Here is a 26324-nt window from a genome sequence, read left to right on the forward strand (position 1 = left end):
GATGAGTGACAGGGAGAGGCAAACAGAAACCTCAGACCTCAGCGCCTGTGTCAGGTGTAACAGGAACAGAGAGAGGAAATCGTTCACTGCTCTGGAGAAAAGAAATACTAATGTGTCTGACTATAGGGAACATAGAAATGATGTCTACAAGCTGCTTTGCTCAAGATAGTAATAAAAAAAGTGAATGCACACAATGCTTTATAGTTATGCAAAGGACCTGAATGAATGTTATTAAGTATACATTTTAATTCAAATTTTCTTGCAAGGGTACTATTATTAAGAAAGAAAAAAGGATAAAGAGTCTAGTGCTTAACACTGCTCAGTAACTTGCAGCACCTCTTTTCTAAGATAGATGCTTTCACTTAACAATCATGGCCATAAATATATACAATACACAACATTTAAACAACCATATCTACTTAGATTTATTATGGCAACCACATATGTTTAGATTTATTGGCTATTATAGCAAAAGGCAATAGCAGGGCAGTTATTATTATTGTCACTTTACTGATGAGAACACTGAAGTCAGAAAACACTCCCATCAAGGAATGCCTCTGAAAACTTGAATTCTGGGGAAGCCCATTGAAGGCCACGGGCCCTCCAGAGTCATGGAAGCCACGCACCCACGACGTGGCAAGTCCTCAGCCTGCCCACTTCCTGTCAGTAGGTGCCACTGAACAAACTTTCTCATAACCACTGCTCACTGACCCAGAGCCTGGAGGCACTGCTTTGTCTGCACTTCTGCAAAATCCATATCAGAACAGGGTGGAAACTGTGTTACCGTGCTCCTGACCCCACCCAGTACCGAGCTAGACCTGTTTTGATCCCCCGATCTCTCCCCTGGAACAACATGTGCAGCCCTGGAGCTGTGCCAGTTTCCTGCACTTAAAAGTGGTACCCAGACCTTGCCAGCTCGGGGGATTGAGCAACGGCCTGTGAACCAAAAGGTCACCGGTTCGATTCCAGTCAGGACAAGTGCCTGGGTTGCAGGCCAGGTCCCCAGTGGGGTGTGTGAGAAGCAACCACACATTGATGCGTCTCTCCTTCTCTTCCTCCCTTCCCCTCTCTCTAAAAATAAATAAATTTTTTTTTTAAAAAACTGTAGCTATTATTTTTAAAAAAATGTGGTACCCATCCCACATTTACTCTTCTGTGTTATTGGAGTATCTGACGGGTACCTTTCTTGTTCTAACAACTTTAGGTAGAAGTAATCCATCCTGTCATGCAGTGTTCTCTTTCTGAACCAGTTTACCAGAGCTGTTTGCTACCCTTGGTTCTCTGGCATAGTAATTCCAGTTAGAAATCATCTAAGCAATTAAATCAGAATACACAGCAACTGCATTTCTTAGTTTATGCCTTAAGACATAGATGAGCCATCTTAGTAACTTTAATGTTTTTTTTTTTAAATTTTCTATTTCCCTACAAATTACTGCTAAAAGCCTAAGAGCATTTGAAGATCTGTTCTGTAATATACCTTCATTTATATCAATACACAAAAGAAAATTTTTTATATATTACAATACACAAAAAAATTCTTTTTTGATGATCCACAGTGTATGCCATGGTTATCCCAGGGTTTAATGTCCCCCTTTATGCACTTGGCCCATCCTCCTGTGGGGCTGGAAATGTGTTGCCAAATTGTCAAGGGAAGGGGACACTGTCAAGGCTGAGCACTCAGGCTCAGGGACAACGGGGCTAAGGTCTCGCCGTTGCTGAGATGACCACAGCAGCCATGAGGATCAGGGGGAGGTGACAGATCCAGGGCCAAACTCCTCACCTGTCATGTCTGTGCCTCCCACATTTCTCTGAGAGATAAACAGATTAACACAAACTTGTTTTCATCTAATGAAGATGTTTTGGTTTTCTGCTTATTCTGTTTGCTCTGTGAAAGAGTGCCTTTCCGTATTAAAACATTACTGAGACACTAAAAAAAAAAAGGAAAAAGAAAGGTAAGGTTATCAGTATTTTTACGTGGTAGGGGACAGTCAATGGCTCATGTTAAGAAACATACTCACTAAACAGTGCGAATAGGGAAAAAGTGGGGTAAACGGACACACACAGGTAAGTGTCAGCAAGCCTAGACCTAAACTTAGCATTGATACTGGAGGGAGAAAAGGACACTCTGGGAAACAGAAAGAGGTTTCCCTGCCCTCTGGCATCAGGGGAGCACAGTGGGATGTAAAGCAGATCCTGGGGCAGTGATGGTGGAAGCCCATTACCTACTTCAGCGCTGAAGCCTCTGGGCACTCCTCGGGCACTCGGCCATGTGCTCAGCATTTGAAATTCCAGTTGCCCAATTAACTTCACTCTTAAAAACAAAGCTTCCCCTGAAAATTCCATTTGGCAAAAATGAGTTTGCTATTTTTTCAACGTTTTATTTGCTTTTTTAAGAAAAGCAATGCTCACACCATTATGTTAATAAGTAACATAGCCTTCTTCTTCCTGCATTGTCTCCCTCAGGATTTTTTTCTCTTTCTGTATTTGTCTTTGCCTTTCATGTTATGGTGTTTTCTTCCAAATGTCTAGTGATCTGCATGCTCATTCATACTTAATGGGATACAAATGCAAGGTTTGAGCAAGGAAGATGGCTCTACTTCCTCTTTTTAACTATTTGCCATACTTCACTCTCAACTAAGCCTGGTATCCCATGTTCTTATTCCTCTTTACTCAGTATTGTCAGATAAATAGGCAGGTTTTTTCCATGAAAGCAGTTGGGAAGGAGGGGACAGCTGACCTTTTCCGGTCCGTATGGGAAACCTGAGACTATAACTACCTCAGACAACTGTACTTTATACCTGATACATTCTGTTTAAAGTTCCATTACACCCAGGCTACACTCAGATCTTCTGAGGTATCAGGTTCTAATCCTTGAGACTTTCAGGGCACCTGGCTTTTTGTTGCCATTTCCCTCTGTGCATCCTTAGGATTCAATTTTCTTCTGTTGGCTAACTAGTCACCACTTGTGCATTCACTCTCAAATCATAAAATGCTTCATCTTCTTTCACCTATCACCGGTTCTATATGTTCATTGGGGTTCCTATCCTTATTTAAAACATAGTGTCATTTCAGTGTTTTCTCAGAAAGGAGAAGAAAAAAATGTGGTTTCAATTCACCATAAGTCTAGCCTTCACTGATATTCCCCAGATGTTCTTTAAGGTGGCCAGGGGGAGAGATCTTATCCCTCTCATTCACGTTTCTCCATATTTTCCTAGCAGATAGTGAGTTCTCATACATGCTCATCCAATAAGGAGAAATAAAAATAGTAAAAAACAAAACAAACAAACCAAAAAAACCCCACTAAACCCAGCAACTCTCAGTGGCTGTAAATGATAGCAATCTAGTAACTAACCATAAGGGGGCAGTGTCTCTACTCACAGTTACCCTGCAAGGCCAGCTCAAAACTGAGAGGAACATCCAGTTAGAGATCAGAGTGGATGACACACACAACAGATGTCTTAACACCACGATGATATTTACAGTGCTGCTCTAAGCCCAGGGGAGTTCCTTGGCGCCAAATCCCATTTGGGAAATAATTCGTTGCTGAAAGACTTCTGATGGGAATGTTTATTGAAAGTTTATTAATAATCCTGTGGATGCAGCTGACATGTGAGTCTTGGGGCTTTCTCAGTCTTGCACAGAGGACTCTAAAGGGGGTGGGAATTGTGTGAGTGCAGGAGATGAGGTCTATGAAAAGGGGGAAACAAGGAGAAAAGTGAGAAAGCGGTGAGGAAAAGAAAAAGCACCGAGGCAGCCCTTGGGGGTTAGGAAATGGAGTTCATCACAGCACTGAGAAAGATGACCTAAAAATGACCTTGAACACTTTTTTGTTTTTCTAAACAGGGGTGAGTGGCCAACAGCTGACTCAGAGTCCTCAGTCCATGTCCATCCAGGAAGGAGAGGGTATCTCCATGAGCTGCAATTCCTCAAGCTCGCTCAATGCCTTGCAATGGTACAAGCAGGAAGCGGGAGAAGGCCCTGTCCTCCTGCTAGTCTTATATAAAGGTGGTGAATTGACCAGCAAGGGGACACTGAAGGCTCAGTTTGGCGGAACAAGAAAGGACAGCGTCCTGAACATTTCAGCCTCTGAGCCTGCCCATTCGGGCACCTACTTCTGTGCTGGGAAGCACAGTGCTCCCCTAGCAGCTGCATCTGCACGCAAACTTGCAGCCGGGACCCCAGTCACTCTGCTGCCTCTATGCTGCTCCGCTTGGCATGGACTGTGGTCGTGCATACAACCCATGTCCCCTGCCCTTCCATTACTGTGAATTCTGATGTATTCAGGGCTTTAGCTTCCAAAGAAGAATATATAAGAACATGATAATAAATGCTACACCAAAAAATAAGCCAATAATGTGAACAATAAATAAACTTTCTATGAAAATGTTCACTCTGATCTCGACTCAAGAGGAGATAGAAAAATTAAATAGGCCAATGACATGAGGGAATGCAAACCTTGTGCAGATGGAAGGTGTAGGGTACCTGGAGGCAGTCTGGCTCCCTCACCTATATGCGTGGGTAACCAGAGGGAGCAGCTCTTCACAACCTTGAAGGAGTCTGATGAAGCAATGTTTCCACAACTTTGAGCCTTGGTCTCACGGCCTTGAGCTCCAGGTGCTATAAACTGCCCTGTGGCCTTGAGTAGGCTCGCATACGCCGCTCATGGTAGTTACTTCACCTTTCTGGCCTGTTGCCTGCTTTGTTTGGGGCTAGTATTTAAGGGATAGGAGCTTTTGATGGGGTGGGGAGTCTGGGTGCTGACTTGGACACGGGCTTGCGGCCTGTGTGACCCCCTCCACATGCCCTCGTGGCCTGTGTGCAGCGCGGACACAGGCTTTGTGGGCTGTGTGATTTCCCTGGACGGAGCTTGTGCCTGTGTGACTCTCCTGAAAAAAGGTATGTCAGCATCCTCAGGGCTCCACGCATCTTCTTCCATCTGTGCGAGCTCCAAACAGACCTGTCCAGCCTAGAGAGGCTGCAACACGGAAGGTATATAAGTTAGTCCACCCAATTCCTTCCTATATGATTGGAGGCACCTAGTCCAGCCGCCATCCACTTCACTATGTGAGCTCGGGCAGAGCATGACAGGTTCTTATGCAAATATAAAATGCAGGAGAGAAAGAGCATAGCTAAGTGAAGGCATACTAGCCTACCTTCCTACCCTTTCACTGAAGCAATTTTCCATGAATTTGTTGTGAGTTATGAATCTGTCTAGGCTGTGCACCAACGTGCCTGAACCCACACCTGTCTCCAACAGGTGCCACAAGGTAGAAGTCCCTCAGAGCAACAGGCCGTGAAGTGTCCAAGTGTGGGTGTGGTGAGGGAGCGCTTGCCCCTGGGGCTGATCACTTCTTCCCAGAAACTCCTTCTGAGGGCTCTGTAGCCCCTGAAGAAACCACTAACACTGTCATGAGATACCTGCCACCCTGTCTAGACAGAGATAAAAACCAAGAGGAAGGGATTAGAACCTCTCTTCCAAGTCATGGAGGTCCTCTTATAGAGGAAGAGCCATCTTAAAAACCAGGGAGTCAAGGCTACTCAGCCCAGGAAAGAGTGAATGGAGAATCCTTTATTCACTCCTACCTGTCTGCCCAACCTCTGAGGGCGAGGGTAAAGGTGGGAAGAGAAATAAGAAGGAAAATGTAGCATAACATCTAGATCACAAGCAGACTACACACACACACACACACACACACACACACACACACACACACACAAACTTGGATTCATTTAGATTTGTCTTTGCTTGCATAACCCATGGAAAGTCTTGAAGAGTACAGGAAAAACTATAAAGAACTCACAAGGACAGGAACCGGCGCATGCAGACATCTAAAATGGGACACTATGCCAGTTATGTTTGTCACCCATATCTAGAAGAGAAGCATGTTATAACAATATACTTACTGAAAACATTCTCCCCCATTCCTGACAATGAGATGAGATGCTGTCTTTAACATACAGTAAATTTCTATACTCAATTGGGCTTAATATTTGATTTGCTATTCAATTTCATTGACCAGTCTGCTTAGTTTTCATTCCCACTTAAATTCTCTTTCTTCTCTCTCTCTCTATCCTTTTATAGGATAGAAAGTGTGCTACCTTTAGTGCCTGTATCTCAGTTGGTTACAAACCATCCCATTATCAAGGCTGTAGGGTCACATGATGTGGAAGAACTAATCAATGATTCTCCCTCTCTGGCTCTAAAATCAATAAATTTAATTTTTTAAAAGAAAAATGTGGTAGAAGAGAATACATTTTCTCAGCTACATTGCCTGGACAAACTTTGGCCATGGCAGGCCTATTGCCATCCTTCCCTCCCTTCCACTTTTCTTTTAAAAAATTATATTTTTTGATTTTCTTTTCCTCCACATTTTCTTTTAAGTGTTTTTTGTTCTTGCATATGAATGATAGAGTTTTCAAATTGTTTTATACATTATAATCTATCTTTTGATAGTGATTTCTATTCCTTTTTTAGGGTTTTCAGAGATAATGATTTCATCTGCAAATAAGCAGGTGATAATTTTAATGCTTTATTTACAATTTTCCTTGAAAAATCACAATTTTCTCTGGGCTGATGGATTACCTAATAACCTCAACACAGTATAAAATAATGGCAAAGGCACTGGACATCGTGGTCCTTCTCCTAACTTTAATAGGAAAGCTTCTAGTGTTGCCCCATCAATAGGTGCTGAATTGGGGGTGTGGTATATACATTTTTATATTAAGGTATTAATTAACTCCTTTTTTAGTATTTTTAACCTGAAACAGTTGTATTTTGTTACATGTTTCTGCATCAATGGAATTGATCCTTTGAGTTTTCTTCTTAGCTCCTGTGCCATTTATTAAGCTACTTACTTTTTTAAAAATATATTTATTATCTACACATGGTACAATATGTTTATTGATTATAGAGAGAGGAAGGGAGATACTGAGAGAGAGAGAGAGAGAGAGAGAAACCTCAATGCGAGAAACATTGGCCAGTTGTCTCCCATACAGGCCAACACCAGGGATCGAACCTGCAACATTTTGGTGTATGGGACAAATGCTATGAACAACTGAACCAGCCTGTCGGGGAAAGCTACTTACTCTTAACTGCAAATACTATGCTCCTACACTACTTTATTATTAGCATATTCTATTTTGTACAATATATTAAACATCTGAAAGGGTTAAGATGAATGAACATTACATGGAAGATGCTCAATATTTATTGTTGACCTTCTACAACTCCTGTATATCATTGTCCTGGAAAATTGTTAATCACCTTTCACTAGCTACATTCCTGCTGGTAATGATCTGGGATGTTAATATCATGCATGTCTGAGACAGGGAAGAAGACAATTCCAAAAGACATTATCATGTAAATGTTACTTCTTCCAAACTACTGGAACAACTTCTTCTCTTCCAGACTAAAATTCTTTACTTTGAAAACATTCTTAAGTGTCCTCATCAGTAGTGTGAAAACCTAAAGAAACCTAGGAGTTTTCTGCAGTGCCAGACTTGATGTGATTTAACAACTGGTTAGACTGGGAAAATGGATAATCATGTGGCAAGTGTAGCAATTTACAAACAGCCAGCTCCTCAGGCAAAACCCATGTACCTCCCGTTTTTCCCTTGAGCAGCAATGAGAGTCATTGAAAATCATCAAAATGAAAACTGGATGCAAAGAATAGAAGAGAACTTTCTTCTATACTCTCTTGTCCTCTTGTGTCCCTAGTCCTTACTGAAAATATAGGAGACCATAAAACAGGGTTTCAGACATCTAATGATTAAAATGTGAGAAATTGCCATATTTTACATAGGTGACCAGATCTAAATATAAGAAAGAACTAGATATGTACAAAAGCATTAGCATTCTCAGATTTAGCCAATACCAGGTTGTTCCATCAAGCAAAGAATATATTTTTAAAAACAGTATTATAGTTCCGTTCTTTATAGTCTTAGAATTTGGGAGAGGTCTAACTCTTTTAATTAATTAAAAACTGTTCAGGTTAAGAAATTTAACAAAGCACAGTAGACTCTGCCCAGTGGAGAGAAACACCCAGTTCTTCTCTCAAACTTTTACTTATACCCCTCAGAATGCAGCCCAGAGTCATACAGGCAAAGAACCCGCACGGAGGATCATGAAGCTGAGGAGGGTGAGGAAGGGCGGACCAGGCACTAAGAAGACTCAGACAGTCATCCCCAGGGGACACTTTGAGACTAAGTTTTGTTTTCTATCTTTTTTGTTTTCTTCTTCTGTTCTCTCTATGTTCTAATTCCCTTCAAATAACAGAATGAGTTACTTTGTAGTAAAGGGGAAATGCAAAAAGAAAAAAAAATTAATAAGAAAGCTCAGACCACATGGGGGCAGCACTTCCACTGACAGCAGTGACAGGCTGGGAGCTAGAACTCTGAGCAGGAGCAGCCAGGAGGGGTGTTTTCATGATGGCTTTTATGTGACAAGTGAGTCTTTGATTGGTTGTGACAAGAGAATGAAGTTCTCCAGGGGTGTCCACACCAAAAGAAGCAGAAGAATCTGGAACAGAGACCTAAGCCCCCTGAACACAGCCAGTTCCAAGCCTCCGACCTGAACCCTCAGAGGCTGCAGGAAGAAGCAGGAATGGCGGTTCCCCTGGGAGCTGCACTGATGCTCCTGTGTGTGCAGCCAACCTGTGAGTGAGGGGGAGGGAGGAGGGGGGGAAAGGGCCGAGCGAAAGAAATGAGGCCCCTCTGCTAAAGAAACTTCCAGGGATCCCAGGGACAGCCTGGGCCTCATTCTAAGGAAAATAGAACAACTAAAGGGTAGAAAAAAAGCAGTGTCTCATATATGAAAACCTCTTCACTCCTCCCAAACAGGGTCAAAACAACAAGCACCGGTGGAACAGAGCCCGGCTTTCCTGAAAGTCCCGGAAGGAGAGAACTTCACCCTGAACTGTAGTTATACAGACCGCAATTTCAAATTCTTCCAGTGGTTCAGGCAGGATCCTGGGGAAGGTCTCAGCAACCTGATGCAAATGTGGTCAAATGAGAAGGAAAAGAAGAGCGGAAAATTCACAGCCAGGCTTAACACTGAGGGCCAGCACTTTTCCCTGCACATGAGGGATTCTTGGCTCCGTGACTCCACCACATTCCTGTGTGCAGCAGGCACACAGTGCAGCTCAGGCACCTGCACCCTGCACCTAAACCCTGCAGAGCCCTGCACTCCCCCTATAAGGGCTTCAGGACACTGAGTGTAACTTTGCTCTGAGCAAAGGGAATCTGAGGGGCTTATTAGAGCATATTTTCATTTGATGATCACATGCAAAGGGAGAGGTATTGTCATCAAATTCCATCTGATATTTCGATTCTGAGTGTAAAGCCTTTACTCTGTTAAAACTAGTCCACAATCCTGAGGCTTAATATCAGAAAGGAGAGAACAGAGTAAATTTCTTGCCATTGAGCTTCCTTGTAGAATTTTACAAATATATTGAAAATAAAATATCTTAAAAGACATGACAATCAACTTCATTAATGAAAGAAAGTATATTTGGACATTCTGAAAAGACTGGCATAGAAGTCAAGTACTAAAACCTGAGGGAAGCTGGTGTAAAGTTTGTGAAGGACACCATGAGAAGGGACCACAATAGGACAGATATTCTGGTTCCTCCTCAGGAGGGGAAAACATCAACCAGCTGAGTGGAGAAGAGCCAAAGGCTTGTGACCAGAGGTTATCAACAGTGAGTCTGTGAGAAGCGCCCAGCATCCTGTCTTTCCTGAGGTCAGAACGCTGAGCAGGTGGGTGGGAGGGAGGAGGAGCCACACTAAGGGTGACCATGAACTGAAGGAGCAATGTGCGTGGGCACAAATTGTTAGGGTCATTATGTCTTACATCCATACCCACAGGAGAGGGTCCCCTGCAGGGGGTTCACTGGATAACCAGGTGGCAGGATAATCCACCCAGACGATGTCATCAGCCTCTGCCCCCTTCAGTGTTTGAACAATAGACCGGTGAACAGAACAGCCAAGGTGACAAGATAGAGGTTCTCCATGAGCCCAGGAGAATGTTTTTCTTTCACCAAGTCGGATGTCACTATTTCTGTTGCCAAATAGTCAACCTGTCAATAGTAGATAACACACTGAGCTTTCAATATGGAATCCCCCCTCAAGGAGATCACCAGCTACTTGCTGCCAATGTGATTACATTGGACCACTTCTACCCTGGAGGTGACAGGAATATTTTTTTTATTGGGGTTAATAATGCCTCTGGGTATGAGTTTGTCTTCCCCTCACAGTGCCACACAAAGCAGCACAAACCGAAGGTTCAGGGCGTTAGACTGTTCATAAAGGGATTTCCCATCCCTCTGTTTCAACAGACCCACTTTATACAAGGACGTGTGATAGTGGACATGTGACCATTGGGTATACTCATCCTACTACATAGACTGTTATCCACAAACCACTAGCCTAATAGAACATTGGAAGAACAACTTAAATGTTCAGCCTAAGCAAGAGAGGCCAGGGAGCTACTCTTCAGGATGCTGCTGAGTTCCTAAAGCAGCCCTCAATCAGCCTTGGATAGTGAGTTCAGGGATTGTCCCAGATCCTTCATGCCTCACTTGGGGTAACTGCGAAGGGCATGCTATACTGAATCCCAGAGTTGCCCAGCTGGGTTAAGGTCCAATTTCCCATTGTAATAACTGGTTGATAATAACACTCTGTATTGGCTTACGTCCCTTCCCTCCTTCACTCCCTACCATTGTTTGATAGAATCACTTGCATGCAATCTGCTTCACAAATCCTCATATTGGAACTGACTTTTGGAGGTCCAAAACAAAGTTATAAGAATTCAAATCGTAGACCAAGAATAGAGATGATCTAGAAGAAATTCTGCTGTCCCTTCTCTGATTGCTATCAAACTGGGTTTTGGGGCACAAGACGTTCCAGCACCTCATTCTGGGCAGGTCCCAACTCTCTCAACTCCCTCCACATGTGAGCAGAGAGGATCAGCCCCTTAGCACCGTGTTACAGAGAACCATGCTGCTCAGACAGTGCCTGGAGTGTAGCAGGACCTTGTCCATACAGCTAAGGGTCCATCTCTGGAATTAAGTTTCTCTGTCAATCCTTCTGGAAATGCAAAATTCTAATGAATCATAGTATGTTTTCTTTTAAAAAGTATTTTGTTCACAGTATTTTCTCAGAATGGAATGAGTGGTGAGAGCAACTCTTTATGAGTTGTTTGAGGCAATTTAATGCTGACAAGAACTATTGATATAGTTACTTCAGAGTTTCCTGATGCACCACCAACAAGGGCTTATTTTTTTTCTTGAGTATCAGCTATGGAAAAATAGGCTCAATTAGGCTTGACATGAGCGGCTTACTTGTTTAGTCAGTGCACTTTCCACTCACAAGCATTTTTTTATGCTTCATGTTAAGAAATTATAAAAATTTATATATTGAATACAAAAACAAAATAAGTACCTCCTTATTACCCATAATCAATTGTTCATATATATCACAGTTGCTTTGTCACTTTTATTTGAAAAAAAAGAAAACATAGAGTTTGCCATTGTTGCAGATAAGCCCTGCCACTTCTGCTCGCCATTCCAGGTTCCGACTCCTCTCCAAGATTAGGTCTTATCAGAAATTAATTCGCCATCTCCTTCCTCTGTATTTTCATCCTAGATTAAAAGAGCTCAGAAAACATTATTTACTTTCATTTATAATTATAATGAAGGACCTATTTTCTCAAAGACCAAAGGTGTTGGGAAAACTCCTCAAGGAGACACAGTCACCCTCCCACCTGCGATACCACTTCCTGTTGCCCAGCACAGAGGGGCACCCAGAGCAGAGCATAGACGTCTCACTGTGCGGGGAGAGCTGTCAGCATGGCGCTTGCTCTCTTGCTGTGGGCAGTTGTGATCTCTACCTGTCTTGGTAAGGAAGGTGTAAGTCTTTATTTGTAATGCTTTTTAAAGGCACTCGGAAAAAAGAGGAGATTAATAGCACAGGACTTGCCTGCCTCACAGAGCCCAGGTGACATGGGAACCAGGAAGCTGACATGTTCTACTGGAGGTTTGCATCAAGAAGAGAACATGCGGGTGGGGATGGGAACCAGCTCTGAGTCTGCTGCTTTGTCTCTCTGGTGTCATACCCAGCTCAGTCCTTTCTGTCCTCCTTCCCACAGGATCCAGCCTGGCCCAGACGGTCACTCAGCCTCAACCAGAAATGTCTGTGCAGGAGGCAGAGACTGTGACTCTGGCCTGCACATATGACACTAGTAGAAGTGATTATTATTTGTTCTGGTACAAGCAGCCTCCCAGCGGGGAGATGATTTTCATTATCCTCCAAGAAGCTTTTAGACAACAAAATGCAACAGATAAACGCTTCGCTGTGAACTTCCAGAAAGCAAGCAAACACTTCAGCCTCAGGATCTCAGACTCCCAGCTGGAGGATGCAGCGGTGTATTTCTGTGCTCTCTCAGAGGCACAGTGAGATGAGTGACAGGGAGAGGCAAACAGAAACCTCAGACCTCAGCGCCTGTGTCAGGTGTAACAGGAACAGAGAGAGGAAATTGTTCACTGCTCTGGAGAAAAGAAATACTAATGTGTCTGACTATAGGGAACATAGAAATGTCTACAAGCTGCTTTGCTCAAGATAGTAATAAAAAAAGTGAATGTACATAATGCTTTATAGTTATGCAAAGGACCTTCACATGCATTTATTTCAATGAACCCCCACAACTCCGTGTGTTACATAGGACAGGTCAGATACTGCCCCACTGCTGCCCAGTGACTCTCATAGCTTGACCTAAAGCTGTTTACAAGAATCATGTCTTAACCTTTTCACAGGGCAAATCATTCTAATTACTATCCATTTATTTGCATGTCCCACAATCACAATGAAGTCACCATATCAAAATTGAATTTTCTATGTTCCCTACAATCTTATGTTTTCTTTATGTTTTCCTCTTCAGCCTTGCTCAGGATTCAGAATTACCATTAAAATTTTGTGCTGCAGGGTTTGGAGAATTTCTCCACCTGCTACCCTACAAACTAGGATATCTGATTTTATGGCATACATTTTATTTCTTTCTAATTAGAAAAACAATGTAAAAACTCTATCATGTCTATCTCACCGTCTCCCAACTGATCTAGCAGTCTTCATTATATTTTTATTGTTGTTCAGTTACAGTTGTCCCCATTTGTCCCCATTACTCTCCCCTGCTCTACCCACCCCCACCTCACACACTCAATCCTCCCCCTTTGTCTTTGTCCCTGGGTCCTTTATACATGTTGTTTGACACCCTTCCCCTTCTTTCCTCCATTATCCCCCCACATATGAAATATTCCTGAGTGGAATGTCCTAAATTTTCCTGCCTATGTTCTCCTCTAAGACTCTTATGGTGTCTCAACTTATATTTAAGTCTTTTATCCATCTTATATAATCGGTTAAGTCTGTTTTATCCATCTCTTTATTTCACATGTAGCTGTCCAATCTCCATGTCCAAGCTTTTTAATTTGATGTAGTCCCACTTATTTATTCTTTCCTTTATAAGCCTTACTCTAGTGAACATATGTGTGAAAATATTCCTGTATGGAAATGTCTAATTTTAAGTGTCATGTTCTCCTCTAGAACTTTTAGTATCTCCCACTTGTATTTAAGTGTTTTATCCATCTTGACTTTATTTTTGTGTATAGTATAATTTGGTGTGGTTGTATTTCATTTTTGCATGTAACTGTCATCTAACACCATTTGTTGAAGAGGCTATTTTTACCATTTTGTACTTGCCTACTTTGTTGAATAGCAATGGACCATAGAGACATAGGTTTATATATGAGCTCTTTATTCTCTTCCATTGATCTGTATCTGTTCTTGGCATACCAGTACCAGACTGTTTTTGATTATAGTGGCCTTGTAATATAGTTTTGATGTCAGGTATTGTGATCTCCCACCTTATTCTTCTTTTTCAAACTTGCTGAGCTATTTGGAGTCATTTATCGTTATATAAATTTTTTGAAATGTTTGTTCTATACTTGTGAAAGATGTCATTGATATTTTACCTTTTTTTTAGATTTTATTTATTTTGAAGAGAGAGAGAGAAACATTCATGTGTGATTGCTCTCCAGTGTCCCTAATGGGAACCTGGCCTGCAAGCAGGCATGTGCCCGGACTGGGAATTGAACCCATGACACTTTGGTTCCCAGACAAGTGTTCAATGAAAAGGCCACTCTAGCCACTGTATGTCACTGATATTTTAATAGGGATTGCATTAACCTATAAATTGCTTTGGGTAGTATGGACATTTTGATGATGTTAAGTCTTCCAATCTATGAACATGGTATACATTTCCATTTTATTTGTATCTTCCTTAATTTCTTTCTTTAGTATTGAGTAGTTTTTTCTGAGTACAGGTCTTTTACCTCCTTGGTTAGATTTATCCCTAGTTAATTCATTTTTTTCTTGTTCCTATAGCAAATGGGATTTTTTTTTTACTAATTTCTGTTTCTGATAATTCATTGTTGGTTATTTCAAAAATTCCTTTGATTACTGAATATTGATTTTGTATTATGCTGTTTTGCCAAATTCATTTATTAGGTCAAATAGTTTTTGTGGTCTGTAGGGATCTCCATGCACACCATCATGGCATCTGCAAACAATGACACTTTGACTTCCTCTTTTAATTTGGAGGCCTTTTGTTCTGTTTTCTTGTCTGTCACTGTAGGTAGAACTTCCAATTCTATGTTGAACAGAAATGTTGAAAACAAATCCCCTTGTCTTGTTCCTGATCTTAGTAGGAAAGTAGTATTTTTACCAGTGAGTATGATGTTGGCTGTAGGTTTCTCACATGGCCCTTACTATGTTGAGATATGCTCTCTACTCCCACTTTGCTGAGCATTCTTTTCATAAATGTCTGTAATATCAAATGCTTTTTCTGCAGCTGTTGATAGGATCATGTGATTTTTTCTTTCCTTCTGTTTATGTGATGTATTACATTCATTGGTTTATAAATATTGTACCATAGTCTTTATTCTTGACTTTAATCTAATATCACCCTGTATCTACAAATTTTTATTTAATGTACCATTTATCTTGTCTAAGAAGATGAGGAAAAACAAACAAAACTAGTAGGATTTCATGGGCTGCCAGGATTGTCCCCAAATGGTGTACTTCTGGTAATGCTATAATTGCTTTGATGAAACAACCATTTAGAAAGACCAGGTCTAAACATAGGGTCAAGCAGCTACTGTGCTTGAACTACCACCTCAGATCCCCTGAAAAATTGGGATGTCTGGCCCTGGAGAGGATTCCATCTTGCTTATGATAAGTGGGAAAAGTAAATGGACAAAAATAACACCAACATTTCTCTATATGTCATAATTCCACCAATATACGTAGCTCTTACTGTTAAGACCATTTGTGGAGCATTTATTTCCATCTGTCCCCATTAAGTGAGAGGTAGAGCTTTGGTTAGATACTTCATTGCTAAAAATAGTTGTCTGCTGTAGTTTCAGAGCTGAGGTTGGAGATATGATTAAGTGTGTGGTGGAATTTTCGGGGTGGGAGGGATGAGGGAACTAAAGGCAGATTGCTAAGTAACTAAAAATAAGCATTCACAGAAATCCTTGTCATCTCTGACCTATTTGTATTGTACGATGGATTAGTATCCAGGCTGGAACTAGAACCAGACCTGGTGACATGTAAAGAGAAGGATCTCCTGTGGCTTCCCCAAGTTCTCTTGAGAGCTCCTCTACTGCCTCTGTTAAGCCCACACTCAGAGCTCTGGGCCATCCTCTTAGTCCCCTTGAACCAACTGGAGTCACTGACACTGTCTTCTTTAGTTTGACATGCTGCAGCCCAAGAGGCGGGTTTGTGCCTCTTTAATCATGTCTCTCATAACACACCCTTGCATCCTCAGCTACTAAGAAAGGAAGAAAGATGTTCCTGGAAATTCTCAGTGTTGATCCTTTGGATGAACTGGCATGTGAACAGAAGTTTCCCAATTTAAACTAACAGGAAATTCTAGGAAGGTGGAAAATCATTGAGGGCCCTATTTGATGGTAAGAGCAGTGAAAGGAAGAATTAAGGAAGGAAGGAAGGGGGGGAGAGAGCAAAAAGAAAAAGGAGGACGGAAGAAGGAAACTATTTCAGGTTGGAAAAGTCCCTCATTCCCACCCCAGGGCTTTTTGTTTTGTCTTTAAACAGGGAGAGCACCCAGCAGCTGGAGCAGAGTTCCGTTTTATAAGCATCCAGGAGGGAAAATTGCACTGTGTCTGCCGCTCCCAAATATTGCCCCACATTTCAATGGTACAGACAGAGGGTTAGGGGAGGTCCTCTCTTCTTGGTGATATCAGCTATGGCTGGAGAAATAAAGAAGTTTCAGAAGGAGACTCAGGGCTCAGTTTGTTAAGGAGAGAAGGACAGCTCCTGGTCCTCACTGCAGCCCAACCTGAGACGCAGGCATCTACCTCTATGAGCTCGGTGTTCGTGGACAGCTGATGCCTGTTCTACTGCAGGCCCCAGTCACACTGCTGTCACATTCCTGCAGCTCCCACTCTTCACTTATTTTTAGCATGAACAAAGAACAACAACCTCGGCCCCTGCACCACTGTCACCTTCCCCAGAACATTAGGTGCACTGGACAACGATTCTCTATTAGACACACTTGCAAATGTATCCCACAAGCTGAACAATAAAATAGCAGGTAGATAGGGCCCAGGGTGAGCAGGGAGGGCAGAGTGGGAAGAAGAGAGCCACATGTGAAGGGACAAGTGGAAAATATCGAGACAAGGTACTGTACTCCTGAATGACCATCCTGTTTTCCCAAGCAGCCAGGCATGGTCAGTACAGGGGACACAGAAAGGAGTCATTTTTGCAACTTCACTCTAGTACTCCGCAGTTGATGAAACTGCTACATTCCCAGGTTATTAAACTGGAGTGAAAAGGAAAAAGAATAGTAAAAAATAATTAGAGATACAGAGAACAAACTGTTATCAGAGGAAAGGGGGGGGTGGAGAATGGGGAGACACAGTTGAAGGAAATAAAAATTATAAACTTTTACAATAAATACTTCTTAGGGATATAATGTACAACTTAAGAAATGTAGTAATCCCACATGAATTTTTTCACTGATATGTCTCCTAAAGCAAGGGACATAAGGAAAGAAATAAACAAGTGGGACCTCATCAAAATAAGAAGCTTCTGCACGGCTAAAGAAAACATCAGCAAAATGAAAAGGCAGCCAAAGGCATGGAGAAAATATGTTGCTAATGATACATCAGATGAGGTTTGATCTCCAAGATGTATAAAGAACTCACTGACTCTCCAAGAAGACAAGCGATCAATCAAAAAATGGGCAAAGGACCTGGGCAGACACTTTTCCAAGGAGGAGATACAGAGGGCAGAGACATTTGAAAGGATGCTGTTTGTCACTAGCCATCAGAGAAATGCAGATCAAAACCACCATGAGGTACTACACTCACATCGGTCAGAATGATCATCATAAACAGATCAACAAACAACAGGTGCTGGCGAGGCTGTGGAGAAAAGGTACTAGTACACTGTTGGTGGGAATGCAGACTGGTGCAGCCATAGCAGAGCTGATGTAGATTTCCTCAAAAAGCTGAGAAATGGAACTGCCTTTTGATCCAGTGAGTCTGCTGGGACTATAAGAATGCCAAACGCCTTCAAAAGAACCTATGAACCCCAGTATTCATAGCAGCTGTTACAATATAAGGATTGGAAACAATAAATGCCCATCAGTAGATGATTGGATCAAAAAATTATGGTACATTTACACAGTGGAATATACGCAGCAGAAGAAAAAATTACACTTCCGCTCGGGGAACACAAAGGCATTATGCTAAGTAGGAAATAAGCCAGGGCGAAAAGACAAATACCATATGATCTCACCTGTAAGTGGAACCTAACCAACAATACAAAGATGCAAGGAAAATAAGACCAGCAACATTGAAAGGAAAACAAATCAACAGAGATAAGAGGGGAGGGAGGGAGGGGGGGTGGGGGGAAAGGAAGGGAAAGGGAAAGTTAAAGGAACATATAGCAAGGACTGTGGACAAAACCAAGGGGAAGAGTTGAGGAGGGAGGAAGGGAAGGAGGGAGGGAGGGAGGGGGCAAAGGAAAGTGATGGTGGGGGTAGGCAGAGACAAATGTACTTGAAAAAAATAAATTAATTAATTAAAATAAAAGAAATGTAGTCCATAATATCCGCCAGAACTTTGTATGTGGTGACCACATCATAAAATATATATAAATGAAAACACTGTGTTGTATACCTGAGAGTAATATAATATTATATATAAACTGTTATTTAAGAAAATATTTAAAATAATTAGAAGAGTTGCTACTTTTTGGCAAACATAGTTACTAGTAACAATTCAACTGGGATTCCAAAGCACTGTGTGTATCCAGTTGGTGGTCATGAAACTACTTGTATTTGCACAGGATTTGTTTGGGGATTAAACTCTGAATGGCAGATATTAACTTGAAATTCTCAAGGCTGAAGGGTAGAAGCTGATAATTCTCTCCCCTACTTGTGAAGCCCCTCCACTAGCCCATTTTTATTCTTGAAAATTCTGATTTGTTCTCTAAGGCAAGATGATACAATACAAAGTACAGGGTTTTGAGTCTACAATAACCCAGCTTCAAATTTTGCTCTTGCAATTTTCTAGCTCTGTGTCTGTTAGATTATTTATCTTCATCTAGCGTCTTTGCAGTAAATGTGTTAATAAGAACACCTATCTTGTTGTTGCTACAAATTAAATGACATATATTATACAAAATTAAGTAAAATCCCTGGTTATACCATACATACTCAATAAATGCCTGTTAATAATATTTAATAATGCTCTGAATAAATGTGATCCCTGCGGTGAAATTTTTACTGACTGCTCAAGGGAAGATGTTATTCTCAACCTCACATTCTGAATCCCCCTGGGTAGCTGGGGAAGGCTGACTCTCAGATGTGCCAACCTAACCACCATTCACCTTAGTTAGCAGAGACTCTCCAGTTTTGATTTGAGCAACTGTACCCCAAGGATACTTAAAAAATCCCTCTATATTTATCCTTTCTCCCAAATTGGTGAGGCTGTGGGGTAGAGCATGTTCCCCCACAGCTCTTGGCTGGGGAAGTGGAGAAGAGAAGTGGATATGAATAGATGATTTCCTGTGATGACCAGGAATTGTCCATGTGTGAAGAGGGAAGCTGTGCTGGCACCAGGGTAAAGGCCTACGTGGCCTTCAGTACATACAGTCCTAACTGTGAAGTGCATTGAAGAGTTCAGCATTTAAAATTAGGGCAGCCAGTGATGATTGGTAAATTACAGTCTGAAAGGGTGTAGAAGGGCCTGCCTTGAAGGTCTGTTGGGTAAGGGTGTGCCACACAGTTTGGAGTAAAGAAGTGTCATGTGGTTTTGGATTTAAAGTTGGAGGTATAAAGCAGGGACCTGCTGGGAAACCTGCCAGGAGAACACAGCGGCAGCGGAATTTGGGAACTGCCCCAGAGAAGCACAGATTAATGGGAGGTACTTGGCATGCGGGAGCTGTGAGGGAATGCTGGGCCACACTTGTTTCTTCTGAACAGCAGTTTACTGCTGGCCTGTTGGCAAAGGAGGCAGGACCGTGTGTTTCTGAGTGTATTAAAGGGGCGGACTTAACAGCAGGATTCACCATTACTCTAAATCTGCATGACTTTGTGTAAACAACTTCTGTCCTGTTCACCAAACTCTGGCACAGAATCATGTTTGTGGCGGGCAAGTGGGCCCCATGGCTGTTTCAGAATAATGTAGGCTGGGTTCTGTAACATGCATGTGACATAGTTCTGACCAATGAGACACCATAAGAAACTTACTAGGAATTTCCCTGCAATGTTTTTTGCTACAGCATAGTATTTTCCTTGTCCACTTCCCAAAATATGGAAGTGATAATGCTTTACCTGAAAGGAAGCTGAGATAAGCACTAATCCCACCGTAGGGGTGTGGGGCAAGGGAGGAGCCCTATATCACCCTTGGCGGCGGGGGGATGGGGAGAAACAAAGCTGCGCACTACAATGACGCAAGTGGCAAGCTTCTTTTACCATAAAGGTAAAAAGGTGTGTACGTGACTTTCCCGCATATAGCGACTTGTGACAGAGCTGAGTGTTTGTACAAAATACCTGCATAGAGGTAGTGATGGTTCCTCTGGGACACTGGGTCACTCTTGCCCCTATGGCATTTAGAGAAGGTAGAACATTACAGGAAACTGTAGTTTGAGCTCATTGTGGGAGGAGTTGGAGAGGAGGTCACAGGAAGCTCTAGGTCAGGATTCAAACTAAGTGCTGGCAGCCATGAGGGAGAAAGCCCCTGTTGCCTCGTGAACAGAACGTGGCTTGGAAGGAGCATGGGAGCACAGGGAGCCTGGAGAGGAGACGGTAGTGGCAGCCAAGTGAAGGAGAGGTGGCAAGCAGCTGTGTGGTTTGTAGTCAGGACACCCGGCCGACCTGGTGTCGTGAGGAAGGAGACACACTGCTGCTCTGATTGTGCTGCTCTATCCGACTGCAAAGCCATCCAGGGACCCACCTGCAAGGATGCTGACCTGTTGCCTCCACAGACCCAGACTCTCTCTGGACTCCTGGGGCTTCTTGGGCCTTTCCTGGGCGCGATCCAGTGTAACATGGCACACGTATTCCTGGACTGTAGCAGGGCTGTAGCAGCATTTGGATGCTGAAGGAGAGAGAGAGCTGCTGCAGGACTGTTTGCACAGCCCAGCAAAGCACAGAGAAGGATATAGGGAACTTTGGGACTTCTGGCTTAGAGACTTTAAATATCAAGGAAGTGCTGAGTCTTGTGTGAGAACAGGGCTCTGGGCTGAAAAGCTAGCCCTCCCATGGTTAGGTTGTTGTTAATAAAACCTGTTCTTTTACAACTGATTGTTGGGTTCATAAGTTGCCACATGAAAGTGGGCTCTGTCTGCTCAGTTACATCATGCCAAGTCAAACCTCCCTAGATTTATTCTTGGGTACAGATTTTAATAAACACTATTTGGTTGGGTTGTTGTTACGCAGCCTAAACACAATCTTTGTTAGTAGGAATGACATAAAATGGCTTTGGGATTTTCTGTGTCCATGTGTAAAGTGCAGGAAAAAATACATGAATAAAGGGATATCTTTATGCAAAGGACACATTTTTTATCAGTCATATGTATCTTTGAAACACCATTTCTAAGTAAGTTTTTATGAAAACAAATTTCCTCTTTCCATTCAGGAAGCCTCCTTTTAAAATTTCAGCAATTTGTTACAGTCATGGGAGACTGTGGAATTCAGGTTTTTCATTAAGTCTTTTAACTACATATTGTATCAGTTTCCATGAAAACAATAACTGTGGGCTTACATTTTTAGTTTAGATTCGACTATTAATTTTTTCTTGCTCTCATTCCTCCTTATTACCCCAATTGCTTACTCCAAAGACATCCCTTAAAAATTTTATATTTCTTTCATTTTAGAAGATTATGAGCAAATGTAAATTAAAAATAGGAAAAAAATAAATTTTAATTCTTTCTGGTATAAAAAAGGAAAGAACCTTTTCCTCTCACTATTTGAATGCTTATGTTACAAAACTGTGATTGTGAATTCTTTTTCTCTCTTTGAGAGGTATGTAATTTAAAAATGTATGAAGCTTCTTGAGAGTTTACAATCCAAGATTTTTTCTCAAACACCTGAACTTCTGCTGAAATATAGTCAAGTCATTCCAAGTTTCAGTGGGTGGTAGGAGCCTAAATTCTGTGCCGTGTCCTAAACAAGTTAACTTCCTTCATAAAAGGAACTTTAATGAACTTTTATATCACATAAGGCTGTTAGCAAACATAGGTAGGAACTTTAATTACAGGTAGGTTGAGAAAGAACTATGTCAAATGTTGCTGTTAGGTCCTCTTACTTGAGGACTTGTTATGTTATATTGATGTAATGTATGTAATATGTTGCATCTTTTGGGCATATAAGGAAGACATTTCCTTCAGTCTCTTTAACAGATTGTGGTACATTACATTCAGTTTAATGCTTACAATAATAAAACTTCCCCCTTTCCTTCTTTGTGGAGAGAGTTCTGGATTGGCAGGAGATTTTGTTTATTTTCCGGTGTGCGGTGTTTCATAATCACTGTTCTTTACTCATCTCTTCTGAAGCCAATAGGACTCTGTGAAAAGTGAAAGTTCATGGCTCTTAGCAGCCAAGAGCATGTGACCTTGGGCATTTATATTAACTTTGTGAGCATCTTTTTCCTTATAGGCATAGGGAAGTAAAGTAGCGCTTGCTTTGCAGCCTCACCAAAGAATTAACAATGTTCTGTGAGTTGCCCGACTCAATGGATTAAGGAATAAAAACTTAGAAAGTAGGAAGCACAGCTTTGATCAGGTCTAAAACTTTCATTTTGGGTCCTGATACATGTTGTGTCTTGATACATGTTGTGTTCTGGGAATACGGAAATGATGCAGTTTCCTTACAGAGGCTGCTCACATGGAGATGGAGAGGGCTGTCCCACAGAAGCTCCCTGTGTCCTTCTCAGGGCTGGTAACTGGATTCTTGGCCTACAACCTCCATTAGGTAATATCTGAGCAGGGAGCATCCATGCCCGCCTTTCTCTACGTGAATGCAGAAACAACGTTGTTGGTGGCGAGAGCCACACTCAAAAGCCCTGGGTTGGCGGCTGCATTGCTGGTAGGTGGTGTCAGAACTAAAGGCTAGGTCACCAGATCTGTAAGCTGAGAAAGGATTCTCTAGGCTTTCAGAGCCAATTGCTGGATGAAGAAAAATACCCTCTCGGGGAAGAGGACTAATAATTTAGTCCAGCACAGAGGAGAGAGGCGCAAAGATATGTGGACCAGAAATTATTAATAACACACACAATCATAGGTTCTGATCACCAGTTCTCTTTCTTATCTCCGAGTCAAAATGAAGCCTGGAAATTAAAGCAAGATTATTTGTTTTGTTTTCTACAACCTTTGAAGCTTCATTAATTCATATTTCTTAGTATTAGTAACTAATATGAGCTTTTACTTCTCAAGTTTTTTTCAATCTCTGATTCTTGTTCTCTAAATTGTGCCAATACCTCACATAAGATCAGAAACTCAAGATGAAAAATAAAAGCAAAGTAAGTAAACCAGAAAGAGGTAAAGAAAAAGGTAAACTATGTGAAGAAGGGATGGGTAAATAATGGGTAAAATGGTATAAAAACTATACTTAACTTCCGTACTCATAAGGAAAAAGAGGTTTATTGAACTGAAATCATTGTTTACATGAGTTTCTCAACAACGCCTAGGACCAAGGTTCCTCTGGAGGAAGGAGCTTTCTGATCATGTTGACTCTTGGAGATAAGAAAGAGAACTGGTGATCAGAACCCAAGATTGTGTGTGTTATTAATAATTTTCTGGTCCACACATATTCCTTTACTTCCCCTCCTCTGTGCTTGACTAAATCATTAGACTGTGATTAACCAAGTGATCTATAGGCTAAATTAATAAAGGTAGAAACTCTTTTGGTTAGATTAGAGGTACACATATACATAAATAAGTTCATATTATTTTTATGTCAAAACTCTATTCTGTCAACTTAACATATAGACCATTTACCATTCACTTGCTTATATACATATATATGTATACATATGAGAAAAAGTCTGAAGAAGTGAATATTTTTATTTCTACTATTATGAGTACAGTTCTTATTTCTATGGTGTCATATCTGCTAAAATATTATATCATTTGACTTTAATAAATTATAAAATATATTATATTTAATATAAAAAATGGAGATTGCTTATATATGTATTATTTATATGTTGTACTAAAATGCATATGTGACTTATATTTGTAATATAGAAATAGGCATAAATATGCTTGTTATAAATCTTAAAGAATAATCATTCCATTACACTCAACAAAATTCACACACAACACACACCACAGTGTTAAGGGTGAACTAAACCACAGGAAGGTGGACTTCCCACTACAAAGCTGAACAACAAAACTTAGAAGTGACTGCTGCTGAATGAACCTCATGTTGATGGCTACAGGAAATCTTATGTGTATTTACATCACTTCCCTCTATGTTATGTTTAGAAATGCCACTGTAAAAAAAAAGCTAATTTAGTCATGATTGTACTATATAAATGTGAGCAAGTCATGTTCTTTGTACCTCATATTTGAATCCTCATCTGCATGAGGACAATATTTTTCATCCACCTTTACTCACAAGTTTCTTTCATTCAATCATTCAACAGATGTTTACAAAGTGCCTGTTAGAAACAGGGTAGGGAGCTTTGAATAAATAAAAGTCACTTCACTTGTTGAATAAACAGTCCAAAGTGGAACACATATTCTTAAATCGTACAGTTTTACTGGGGAAAACAAAGGCTATTATGAAACCAATAGATGTCAGTCAGAGAAAGCTTCCTGGGTATGCGATGCCTCAGCTTGAAACCTAGCAGATTAATATGAGTTATTCAGGGTGAAGGACACAAGGGGCGCAGAAAGGGTACTCAACTGAGGAAAAGCATATGCCTGTGTAATATAAAACATGGGCATCTCAGCTTGTCCTGAACTGACAGTTCCTGTGGGCTTCATAACATTGTGACTCCCCAGAATGTTTCATTATTATTTAAATAAAAATTGGATATAAAATACATGTTCATAATTATTTTAGTCTGTTTTTGTTCAAATAAATTCCAGAAAATATAATGCAGTTTAACCTTAGCTGCACTCATTAGTCACCCTACTGCTTTAGCATTGAGAACACGATAGATTCTTCTTGCCTCTTCCATTGGACTAAACTGTGGAGACATAGACTAGATATGAAACAAGAGTGAAGGCAAGAAAATAGGTGCCTTGGGGTATTATCTGCCACCTTTAAAGGTTATGGCCTCATGATGTCTACAGACTTCACAGGATTATGTAATTTTGTCTCATTTGTGAATATAGATGCACTCAATGATTTCCTCTAACTTCCTGGAGAGGTCATCTAGTTCACAAGGTGACCTGTTACAGAGGATACATTTTATTGTGCTGATTTGTGTTTTTAAGAGAGTTGTCTGGATTTGTATCCGACTTGATTACCTTGTGGAATTTATTAACCAGGAGAAATAGGGACTATGAAGACCACATTAGAGTGCAATTACATTAAAGGCAAAGCTACCAAACTCCTTGTGTTCTAAATGTGTAGCCATTAATAAATATAGTATCATACCCCATGTACCTGCCTTGAAATACCAATTCTTTTTTTCCCAATTCTTATTAATATTTTAAAATAGTGTCTGCCTAAGTATGCCAATTGACAAAGTGTTAACCATTTCACTTTGTATAATATTCTATTTGCTCAGTTACCATTCTCTACTATTAGCGGGACTCCATCAAAATAAAAAGCTTCTGCACAGCTAAAGAAAACATCAACAAAATGAAAGGAGAACCAACTGTATGGGAAAATATATCTGCCAATGACACTTCAGACAAGGGTTGGATCTACAGAATATATAATGAACTCACATGACTCCACTCCAGAAAGACAAACAACCCAATTAAAAAAATGGGCAAAGGACCTGAATAGACACACCTCTGAGAAGGACATACAGAGATCCCAGAGACAAATGAAAGGATGCTCAGCATCAGTAGCCATCAGAGAGATGCAAATTAAAATCACAGAGAGATACCACTTCACACCCGTTAGAATGGCCATCACAAACAAATCAACAAACAAATGCTGGTGAGGTTGTGGAGAAAAGGGAACCCTAGTACACTGTTGGTGGGAATGCAGACTGGTGCAGCCACTGTGGAAAACAGTAAGGAATTTCCTCAAAAAACTAAAAATGTGACTGCCTTTTGTCCTGGCAATTCCACTGCTGGGATTATTCCCTAAGAATCCTGAAATACCAATTCAAAAGAACCTATGCAACCCAATTTTCATAACAGTGTTATTTACTATAATAGCCAAGTGCTAGAAACAGCCAGAGTGCCCAACAGTAAATGAGTGGATCAGAAAACTATGGTACATTTACACAATGGAACACTACACAGCAAAAAGAAAGAAGGAGTTCATACCCGTCACAACAGCATGGATGGATCTGGAGAGCATTATGCTAAGTGAAATATGCCAGACAGTAAAAGACAAGTGCCATATGATTTCAATTATAAGTGGACCTTAATCAACAGAAGAAACAAGCATGCAAAATATAACCAGAAACATGGAAATAAAGAAGAGATTGACAATGACCAGAGGAAGTGGGGAGGGGATAACCGGGGGAAAGAAGGGGAGGGGTAATCAAGAACCATTTAGAAAGAGCACGTAAAATCAAAAGGGGTAGGATTGAGGGTGGGAAGTGGGGATG

At 41.1% G+C, this 26324-nt stretch overlaps 1 gene segment (V, D, J or C); it reads left to right on the top strand.

The window, feature by feature from the left end:
* The first annotated feature begins 11846 nt into the window (after positions 1–11846).
* LOC129074104 (T cell receptor alpha variable 38-2/delta variable 8-like) lies at positions 11847–12453 on the top strand. The segment is given in 2 exon segments: positions 11847–11895; positions 12146–12453. Coding segments are annotated over 2 exon segments (357 nt in total).
* The last annotated feature ends 13871 nt before the right edge of the window (positions 12454–26324 follow it).

Source organism: Pteronotus mesoamericanus, unplaced genomic scaffold (genome assembly GCF_021234165.1).
Source record: "Pteronotus mesoamericanus isolate MK-2021 breed Mesoamerican mustached bat unplaced genomic scaffold, CSHL_Meso_final contig_46, whole genome shotgun sequence".
NCBI lineage: Eukaryota > Metazoa > Chordata > Mammalia > Chiroptera > Mormoopidae > Pteronotus > Pteronotus mesoamericanus.